This window comes from Leuciscus leuciscus (genome assembly GCF_965113295.1).
Source record: "Leuciscus leuciscus genome assembly, contig: HAP1_SCAFFOLD_818, whole genome shotgun sequence".
NCBI classification, from domain to species: domain Eukaryota; kingdom Metazoa; phylum Chordata; class Actinopteri; order Cypriniformes; family Leuciscidae; genus Leuciscus; species Leuciscus leuciscus.
In genome coordinates, this window is record NW_028117922.1 from 8,729 (window position 1) to 19,768 (window position 11,040).

The 11,040-nt window shown below is 36.3% G+C and overlaps 1 protein-coding gene across 1 annotated transcript; it reads right to left on the reverse strand.

Moving 5' to 3' along the window:
• Window positions 1-777: 777 nt before the first annotated feature.
• Window positions 778-10,807, reverse strand: LOC309491997 (paired box protein Pax-6-like). The gene is made up of 8 exons (XM_082191023.1): window positions 10,676-10,807; window positions 10,212-10,377; window positions 7,358-7,516; window positions 7,194-7,276; window positions 6,941-7,091; window positions 5,796-5,908; window positions 5,443-5,584; window positions 778-4,638 (listed from the first exon to the last, which is right to left on the reverse strand). The coding sequence occupies exons 2-8, from the start codon at window positions 10,324-10,326 to the stop codon at window positions 4,553-4,555; spliced, it is 849 nt and encodes a 282-aa protein (XP_082047149.1). The 5' UTR covers window positions 10,327-10,377; window positions 10,676-10,807; the 3' UTR covers window positions 778-4,552.
• Window positions 10,808-11,040: the final 233 nt, after the last annotated feature.

The window sequence follows — 11,040 nt, forward strand, 5'->3', positions numbered from 1 at the left end:
TTTCTGAAGGATCATGTGACTCTGAAGACTGGAGTAATGATGCTCAAAATTCAAAATATTATTACTCTTATTTATTTTTAATCAAATAAATGCAGCTTTGTTGAGCGTAAGAACCTTTTCAGCTGCTATAGTGATTCAGTTTTTATGATTTTGTTTGTAGCTTTATCTTTTGCCCTCCACATTATTCTTTCAGCCTTCCTCTTACATCCTCCCTCTCTTTCTCTTTCAGAGACTGCACTTGCCTCCAGACCTGTCAGAGACGGTGAGTCGAGTGAGTAAAACAGAACTGGCAGCAGGATGTGGTACCACTGCCACGGGCAACAAGCACCTAGATTTCTAGCGGATTCCCATCCTTCCTGCACCCTCCCCCTCCAGTTCCCAGCACCACCCCTGTGATGTTCAAGGGCAGGAGAGCGCTGGAGCTGCACTACGACAACACTAGGTTACGGTCACACCTGCACTGACACGGTTTCTGTGAATATTAGTGAAAGAGATTAAGATGGCACAGCGTTTAGTAATTACACAACTTGGAGAAGAACGCAAGACAGTGATATTCAGTGTCACAAGAACTTGACAAGCACCTGTTGCTCTCTTTGGATAAAGCGAGAATGTGACGCAAATAACGATAACGTAATTTGGCTACCGGTGTCTTTTCAGTGCACTTCATGGCTTCCTAGGGTTTATAAGCTTATGTAGCTAATAAATATTTAGTGTCAATAAAGTTTGTTAAAAAAAAAAAAATGTCATGTTTTTATTCAGGTTCAAAAATAAACGTGGTTGCAGAAAATGTTTTTATCACGTTTATTTTTTCTTGATTGAATTATTGAATTCGGAACGTTCCTTTAAGCTGTATGATTAATTCAGGTTCATAAAGTGGCTCTGTTCAGGATATAATTAATTAAAGGGGTCCTATTATTATTTTAATTTTTTTCTGTAGTGTGTAATGTTACTGTTTGAGCATAAAAACGGTCTATAAATTACAACGTCACTCCAAAGAAGATTTTCTCTATTACATTGTAATATAGAATTTTCTTCCGAGAACAAACACGTCACAATATTCCTCATTTAAATCGCCCTGTGGTGAAAATCAAGCTTTTAATGTTGTTTATATGTCTGTGTGGTGATTTGAATATGCTTTAAGACAAACGATGTGTACGCTTGAAACAGTTGGCCAATCACAACACACTGGTCCAGCCGGCCAATCACAACACACTGGTCCAGCCGACCAATCAAAGCATGTTGCGCTTTTCAGAAGGAGGGGCTTCATAGAGACAGGAACTAAACAGAGCATTACTGACAGACTGGGAAGAGAGGTGCTGCAACAATGTAAAATATGTGAAAAATAAGATGAGTTTTGAAAAACCAAGCATGAAAACCTAATCTAGTAGAGCCTAAAAACACAATCAAGACTTTGAAAAGGGTAATAATCAGTCCCCTTTAAAGCTGAAATGTTTCTTCTTTTCAAAGTGTCCATTAGGCCTTTTGTGGTTTAAATGGTACTTTTCACTGGACAGAAGAAGAATCTGTGTCTTATTGTTTTCACTCAGCCAACAGATATTCTCCAGTAAGTGAGGAATCTTTACATTCAGGAGTTGAGAGATGTTGGAACAGATCTGTGGGTTGTACTTCATTACGCAGTAAAAATGCTGTTAAAGTAATGGGAATCACTATATTGAGAATAATGGTACGTTTTTTGGGGGAATTATCTCTGACCTCATTAGAGTAATGAAAATTTATGAGGAAAATGTGCATACATTTGAACTTTAGTTAATTTTCCAAAAAATTTGCTTTTTTTCCTGAAGGAATTATCATTTATTTTGCTGTGAAAGGTGTCCTGGACATTTTCATAATTTTTTTAATCAAAGCATTTTTTTTACTCCACAATAAGATACTGCATTTATTTACAATTTAATTACAATAAGATCCTTTTGCATTTATAATATTCAACATAAATTCAATCTGACGTAACCCGGGTTGACTTTATGGGGAAATGTATTTGTAATATAAAAATGTATGCATGCATAAAATGTTCATTTCTGCTAATAAATAAAGCTGTCTGTGAAAGCATGTTTTCATCAGGCAAGTATGTTTTTATACGCGCGTTATTCTTTCATAGCCTCATTTTCGTTTGTTTGTAAGTAGATAAAGCTGTCAGTGTTCACAGTTTTTATTCTAACCTTTTTTATTTTTGTGAATTACCTCAGTTTATTTTGAATTATTTGAATATGATCATCTAGTTTTCACAATTTTTAATTTAAGCAGTGCAATTAAATAGTCACATGAATATTTTTAAAGAACAAACATAGTTTCTCAATTAATTTGAGCTCATAACTGCATGCACAAGGTAACAAGACTGATACTCTTTTTGATAGTGAAATATAACAGTTTTTGTCCAAGTATAACTTGGCTTTAGTTGTGATTTCAAGATTTCTCCATCCTTTTCTCTTTCCATTGCTGTCTTTGTAGGTGCGTTTGAGAGAGTCTAAAGCTGTCCTGACGTCCCATAGGCCACTACCTGACCCAACTAACGTCAGGACCGACCTTCCACCCCCAAAAACCCTTCCACGCGGACACTTTCTCTCCGTGTCTCTCCCCTCGGCCCTCCCGCTGAGACAGCAAGTGAAGCAAAATAACTCATTCTGCCACACAATCGCTTCATCTCTCCCTCCGCTCACCCTGAGCTCGCTCGGACCGCTTTATTCTTCTGGTTTCTTCCCCCTCTCTCCTCCCCCCACGCGCGCTCGCTTTTTTCCCCCTTCCTTTTAGACCATCGTAACTCTACCAAAACAAGAGCTGGCAGTGCTGAATGGCATAGGCCTTTTCTATTGTGGTGTGTTTTTGTGATGTCTGAGTTGTGTGGAGTCGGCTGGTGCCTTTGTTCACGAGCTCTTTGGTGGTTATGAGGTATGTGGAGAGAAGAGAGGGGTTTTGACATGCTGGTGTGTCTTTAAATGGGAAGTTTGTGGTCATGTTTTCAATTATAACTAATACTTTTGAAAACGATGCATCGTTTTCATTAGGGGGTCCGTTATATCAAAAGGAAATTCGGAAACAGATACTGTACAAAATGTTTTAATAGTTTTCACAAAATACATTTAGAAAGCTTTTAAATAAAATTAAATTGAAATATCTGCAAGACAGGGTAGACCTTTTTCGCTTTCCAAAGCATTGCTCTGACACTAAAACCATTACAAGTGTTCATGTTTCAGGTACACAACAAAAACGCAGAATTCAAGAGATGTCAACATGTTTTTTCAAACCACAAATGTTTGTCGATCATAAATAAAGGACTGCGTGATTAAGCCGCAGTCAGGTATACTTGAAGCCAGTGTACTAGAATGTAAAACGACGTTTTTTTTCCTTTACAAAATGTAGCAACACAAGACTAACAATAAAAAAAAGAGAGAAGATTAAGATTGTTGTGAAATAGATGAAATACAAAGGCTTTGGTCTGTTTTTACAATCAACAATGGTTTAAGTCTGATATGTACTTGTAAACAACTGCCAAACACTTACGTTTTTTTAAAAAACTCTGTCAAGCATTTTTAATCATAATTATTGGAATTAAATATTTCTAGTCTCACAAAATTATTTGACCGTAGGACACTATAATACAGCTATACCTAATAGACAACTTGTACCTGACCTAAAGAAATGTTTGCCTTTTTTTAACAATGCATGAAAATCTGTATAAAACAATTAGTTTTAGTTTTCTCGGGGCAATACAAATAACAATATATTTATGTTCCGCGATAATTCCAAGAGGGAAAACAAATACTCACAATTGGACAGTAGCAGAATGGATGAATGTTATGTTGATGCCAAAGTCTACCGTACTATAAAATCCCAATCATCTGACGTCACAATTATAAGTTATCAAGCGCAAACGGCCTCAGAATCAGTTAGTTATCTCCAAACCCTTATACATAATCATAAAGTACTCAGTAATTTACATAATGGCTGTTGTTCCTTTAGTAGATACAATAGTGTCATCAACTGAAGCCGTTGTGGGTTGATTTGAGCCTCGTCCTTATAGCCGGCAACTCTCCCAAAGTGAAAATATCTAGTGGGCGCATGAATGGGCTCCTCCTCTTGGTGCGTTTCTGCTTCACTGGTTTGATATGGGCCTGTATGAAGTCTGATCCATAATCCTGATATTAGCTCAGTAGAAAACAGTCACAATATATTGTTCTGTTCTCCGCCATTTCAAATGGATGCGAGACCAACATATCTTTTGGCTGTTAAATTGTCTTTTCCTCTTTACATAGAAATGCCAATGTACAAATATAACAAAAAAATGAAGTTCGAAAAATGTGGATGTAGCAGAGGTTTGTTGCGTTTTGTTCCGTTCAAGTCTCTCTAGCGTCCGTTTTTTTCCTCCTAAAGGTAGTGCCGTGAAGTTTTTTCCGACTGTGGAAAGAGACCACACGCCGTCTCGTCCTCGTCTTTGCTTGTGTGTGTCTGTCTGTGTGTTTGTGAAAATACTGCTGCAGAGGTCCAGGTTCTCTCTTAGTCTCTGTGTGGAAGTCAAAGGGCGAAGTAACTCTTTTCTTTACTGTAATCTTGACCAGTACTGAGACATGTCTGGCTCAGTTCCGGGAACTTGGACAGGGACAGATACTCCAGGGGAGATGAGTCCTAGAAATGGAGAGAGAATGTAGGTCAAAAACACGTTCCTTTGCAAACTTTAAGCTTTGGTGTTATGTGCGAATTTGTATAGATTGAGAAGGACAATGGATCATCACAAATTATTAGACATTGAAAAGGTCTTTTTTCAAAGTGCTAATGCTAAAAACAAAACAAAAATGTTACATAAATGGGTGAGGAACAAAGAAACACATTTCTAGATACACAAACTCATGCATTTAAAAGTAAACAGAACAATCAGACAATACATACACAAATGTGAACAAACTGGTAAAAGAGTGTATGTATACGCTACCGTTCAAAAGTTTTTGAAAGTCTCGTATGCTCACCAAGGCTGCATTTATTTGATCAAAAATACAGTAAAAACAGTAATATTGTGAAATATGATTACAATTTAAATGATCAGTTTTCTATTTGAATATATTTTCAAATGTAATTTATTTCTGTGATGTCAAAGCTGAATTTTCGGCATCATTACTCCTGTCACATGATCATTCTGATATGCTGGTTTGATGCTCAAGAAACATTTATGATTATTATCAATGTTGAAAACAGTTGTGCTGCCTAATATTTTTGTGGAGACCATGATTTCTTGACAAATGGAAAGTTCAAAAGAACATTTATTTGAAATAGAAATGTTTTGTAACATTATAAACGTCTTTAATGCATCTTTGCTGTATAAAAGTATTAATCTCTTTCAAAACAAAAACCTTACTGACCCCAAACTTTTGAACGGTAGCATAAATGTACTATCGGGTGAGTTTGTTAATCGCACAATGAACTTATTCTGCCTACCTGTTGAGGCGGTACCAGAAGTTGCCATTGTTTGGCTGTTCATGTGTGCCTGCATATGAGGGGGTGTGTATGTGTCGTAGCTTCGCCCATTCACAGACGGACTGGTGGGCAACATGCAGGAATAGGAAGATGTCTGGCTTGGCTATAAAAAACAAGAATATATGTATATAAATATATAGCTTTAGTTATATCTACAGGCACAACTGTAGTTTCTATAACACAGAGGAGTTTGGGTTAAACTTGAGTTTGACTTGGGTGATGGAATGAGAGACACTTAAGGAAGCATCACACACAGCACATTAATCCAGTTATCAAGGGTAGAGGAGGAAACAGTTGTTCATGATGCTACTCACTTGCATAGGCAGGTTGTTAGACATTGTGAAGCTGGGCATCGGAGGCAAACCCGCGTACGTGTTGGTCAGAGCCGTGTCTGGGCGGCCCAGCATTGACCCTGCTGTGAAGGACACTGGGGAAAAAAGAAAAGGTTGAATTTTTTGTTATTTCTTTATGTGCTTTTGCCATTTTATTCGTTTTTATTTTTTTATATGGCTATTTTGGTTTATTTTTATTTCCAGTTAACAATTTAAGTGCTTCAACTTAAATTTAAAACCAATTTTTGGTTTAGTTTAAGTTTTTTTTTAACTAAACTGAGTCAATAAATCATCAATCCTTCTTCCAAAATGTGTTTTTGTCTTACCCTGATTCACTATGGTAAACCTGTTATACGTGTTTGTATTTTAGATATAGCGGGATGGTTTTTGCTGGAAATTGCGTGCATACATAATTCGCCCTTGCATGTCTCGTCATATTCATAATTACTTTGACGCGTGTATGGTGTGGGAGTGGCAGAGGATAGTTGTAACAATGAACGAGAAAGGTTGTCATAGAGCAGCTAAATCTCAAACCTCCGGGGAATCACCAGTTTAAAAAAAAAGCCAAACACAGGAGAGTCTCCTGGCAAAAAGAGAACGACAGAGCTCGTAATAAAACAAGAATCAACATTAGCTTGGCTTTTCAGAGATGGCGAGAACTGAGGGATTTGAAATGTTGTAAAAGCGAAGCGGAGATGTGTTTTTATTACTCAACAGGTGAGTAAGGTAATTAATCGAACACATAATTTGCCATATGTCGCTCTCTAACAGAGTTCATGGTAAAGCATTATCTGTTGTGAAGGGTCATTTCATAATGGTTGTTGTAGCTGTGCTGGAAGTACCGTGTCTATTAATGGATATAGCTAATGTAACGTCTTCAGCCAGTCAGCTTGAGATCATTTCCATCTAAACTGGTTATATCTCGTAAGCCTAGTAGTGAAGGTTTTATGAGCAGTGGATAATCTCTCTCTGTTTAGTTAGGCGAAAGAACCATATTCATCCGCACAGTCACACAGAACCTAAGCACAACCAAAACGATGTTCTTCTGCTAAATTCATGCAGTTTGCACTTGGTGTGAAGACATTATGCCTTATATGTAATCCTCAAGAAGTTAGGTTGCCATTTACCAGGAGTGGTGGGTTGTGGCATTGCCTGGTAGACGCTCGAGTTGAAACTGCTACTGATGGGAATGTGACTGGAGGAATTGCTGGCTTGTCTTCGCTGGTTCCTCAGCTTCTCTTCCCTCCTCCATTTCGCTCTTCTGTTGGAGAACCATACCTGCAGGCACAGAGAAGGTCAGCATAGATGTAGACAGTAGTGATGGTGCACATGCATTAGTTATGGTATGGTATTATAATTGAACTATTACCATATTCTCACCTGTATTCTAGCTTCTGGAAGGTCAATTTTTGCTGCAAGTCTTTCTCTTGCGAAAACATCTGGATAGTGGGTTCTTTCGAACTCTAAAACCGATGTGAAAACAAAGGTTATGCTTCGAACCTCAGCAGGATATGGGAGACGTGATTCTTACACTTGATGCATACCTTTTTCCAGGGCTTCGATCTGCTCCTGAGTGAACGACGTTCTGTTCCTTTGCAGTTTTCGCTTCAATTGCAGCCGCATTTGAGTCTCGTCGGAGTCCTCGCCATTTGAGCTGATGGAGTTAGTGTTCTCGCCACTGTTGTCCGGTTGCTGGCAACCATCTGCAAAATAAAAAGGGTGAAAATTGTAGAATTATCACGCAAACCAGTTTTTGCATTACCTTGAGTTGCATCAGTGTTATTTTTGTATATAATATAGCATTTAATAACATTTTGAATTAGCTTTTATTTTTATATACATTTTTTTTATTTCTAGCTTAAGTTTGAGTAATTTTGTTATTTGCATATTGTTGTCATTTTTATTTTTTATTCTTTTTAGTTTAATTTCTATATAACTTTATTTCTATATATATATATATATATTTTTTATTTTATTTTTTTTATTTAAATTTTTAGTCATTTTAGTACTTCAACTTCAACTTATTTATTAAAGATAGTTGTCAAAGCAACATTTGTAATCAAAGTATAAGTTTATTTAGTTTTAAGTTTTTATTTTATTTTATTTTAGCCTTATTTTAATTCAGTTTTAGTAATAACACTGAGTTGCATGTGAATAATTGACAAAAAAAACATACATTTGCAAAGTATTTATTTATTTATTATTGCAATGTAATACATTTATATTTTGCTTGCATTCAAATAATTGTATATATATATATATATATATATATATATATATATAATAAATTAAATTGTGTTATTCTGTATTTTATAATGTAGTATATTAAAAAATACAAAATAACAAATTTATTTTATTATTTACTTTATTATTAGTCATATTTTGTATGCATTCAAATCATTATATATATATATATATATATATATATATATAATATTGTATGCATACAAAATAGAAATAAATAAAATAACAATTATTTTGCATAATATTATATTATAATATAATTAATCTAATATTTCAGACTTATTTCAGATGGAAAATTAGCATTTGGTGTGAATACACCCCAAGACTTGAGGCAAGAATTGTCAGCATTATCTCCATAGTTCCGTAACAAAGTACCAAAAGAAACGCATTGAATCATCCTCAGGTTCCCTTGGATGTTTTCATACACAGCACATATAATGTATAGGGATTCTTAGTGCTATTCACCGTATGGGTGTCCAGGGACCTATTGAGGTGACCACCAACACTTGAATAGAGAGCTGCTTTTCTCAATGACACAATACCACCAGAAGAATGAGGGGAACCATTAAACTGTGCAGACAGAGATGGGCTGCCAGGCCTTTTTCGTCAGGCTCAAATTCTCCCGAGGGCACAATTGGAAAGGAACAACAAAAAGAGGCATGCAGTGCTCAGCATTGTATAACACAAGGATCTAGTCAACAGACCTTTCAGTTCAGTATGTTAACCTCTACACACCACTGTCATTAATCAAAGAACCCCAGGCCTGCCCCGTTAAACGCCAGTTAGGATTTATACGTTCAACAGGAGATGACCATTGAAAGACCTTTGCTTGCTTAGTTAGGATGAGTTGGAAAAGTCTCTCCAATCTGACCAGAATCTCTCCAGGCTATTAAAGCAACAGTAAATGCGAAATGGAAATTTGGTCATTTTCTGCTCATTGTCATTTCTAAACCTGTATGCTGTTGTTTTAAAAGTAGAAATAAAAGAAAACATTCAGTGTCAGTTCATAATAATGCCATTTAAGCTCCAAAAATAGTATATAGTCCATGTACTTGTGCGCTAAACTCCAAGTCTTCTGAACCTATACTAAGTCTTTAAAGCATAAAGACATGAGTGAGCATTTTTATTTTAAAGGTGTATTATCCGTTTAAGCAACACAAATACATTAAAAGATCGCTTGCATTATTCTTCATTTAATATCAATGCTATCAGATAGTGTTTGTGATACTGTGAATATCCACACGCAGGATTCATCAACCTGATTCGAAACTAACTATTCATCAACTAAACTTTTTATCATTGTCTCCTCTAACCAAAAGCCTGTGGATGTTCTTTCTCTCCCTCAAAAAAACAACCTCTAATGAGCAATTACAGAGAGACCGAGCTGTGCCTGTCACAAATTCTTGCATGTGACAGAAACATCTTTTGTCCCGGGACACACAGTGCTTTTCTCTCACTCCCCATGGGGCGCAAATGATGTCGAGGGGGGAGGGGGCAGGTGGTACCGCATGGACACCTCCGCAGAAAACTCTTCTCCTAGTCACGCAGATCCAAGACCCGGACAGAAGCCGTATTGAGATGAGCGATTAATTAGCACTAACTTCTCAATTAATGAGTGGCCATTTCTCATCCAAGCATGTCAATGGCACGCAATTCTAGATTCTGTATATTCATCTAATGCATCTCCGGATGGATTGACATATAGACCTAATGACTGCAAGAGATTTCCTACACTTTTTCAGGACAAATAAACAAATAAAATCCTGCAGAATATTTGTCAAGTTAAAAATAATATAAAATATGTACAGAATATGTACATTCTTATATACTACATATAGATACAGTGAATAGTATACTTTTTTATTTAATATTTTTAAATAATAATTGAATATATAGTATATTTTCTTATAATTTCAGTATGAATATTATAGTAAGAAAATGGGATGATAATAATAATATATAACAATTTTTATAATGAATAATATTAATATATTTTAAAATGTAAATTTATATATATATATATATATATACATATATAATTTTTTTTTTTTTTTTTTTTGCTTCAGTTGTTTTGTTGTTGCTGTGCCTTTAGTTTGTTGTTATTCTAATTTTGCTCATGACAGTGATGCTCTTATTACTTTTAGACTGTCTCACCTTGATTTGGTTGTCCTGGCACAGACGTACCAGGGTACCATCCCGGGCGTGTGCCCCACGTGCCGGTCTGCCCGTTGAGCATTCTCAGCTTGTCGTACATGCCATCTGCACCCATCTGTTGCTTTTCGCTAGCCAGGTTGCGTAGGACTCGATTTATCGACGACACCTGAAAGGTATAAAGAAGGCAGTCAGTCAATTACTGTTTTAATGCATCAGCCATAAAATGCCATTTTATTTCATTCTGTTCCATTATAGCTCCGTCCATAAACACCATTTGTGTTTATACCTGTAAATTTGAGCAATTTGGATAAATGCGAAATAATTAGCAAAAATTGCATTGCAATTGCAAGAATACATGTATAAAAATGCATTCTTATTCACCTATTAAGAAATGTGGTTTATGAGAAGTGCATAATGACGTTTGCACAATCAAATGATGCAGATGAATCATAATTTGCACTTACGCTCGGTATGTTATCGTTGGTGCACACCCCCTCAGACAGTAGTCTGTCACGAATTTCCCAGGCAAAGATAGAAGGACACTCCCTCTTGTACTGTGCTATTTTCCCGACCACTTCAGGCGTCGCTACTCTCGGTTTGCTGCCTCCGATGGCTCGAGGTCGGATGGAGCCGGTCTCATAATATCTGCCCAGAATCTTGCTCACGCACCCATTCGACACCTGAATGGACAGCAATATACACAATTCACATACATTATTTAAGACTAAATTGAAATAAAGTAATGTACTTCAAACAATTATACGCTTACGTTCTTATTGTCCAGTTGGACTTTTGCATCATCATGGGTCTATGAACACAGAAAATACGC

What these genes read in the sequence shown, in the direction of transcription:
- LOC309491997 (XM_082191023.1), bottom strand. Translation starts at nt 10,326, where the DNA reads ATGGGTGCAGATGGCATGTACGACAAGCTGAGAATGCTCAACGGGCAG. An exon ending in GATCGAAGCCCTGGAAAAAG is followed by an intron (nt 7,277 to 7,357) that starts GTATGCATCAAG and finishes CATCGGTTTTAG; the next exon opens with AGTTCGAAAGAACCCACTAT. An exon ending in TTCCAGAAGCTAGAATACAG is followed by an intron (nt 7,092 to 7,193) that starts GTGAGAATATGG and finishes CTGTGCCTGCAG; the next exon opens with GTATGGTTCTCCAACAGAAG.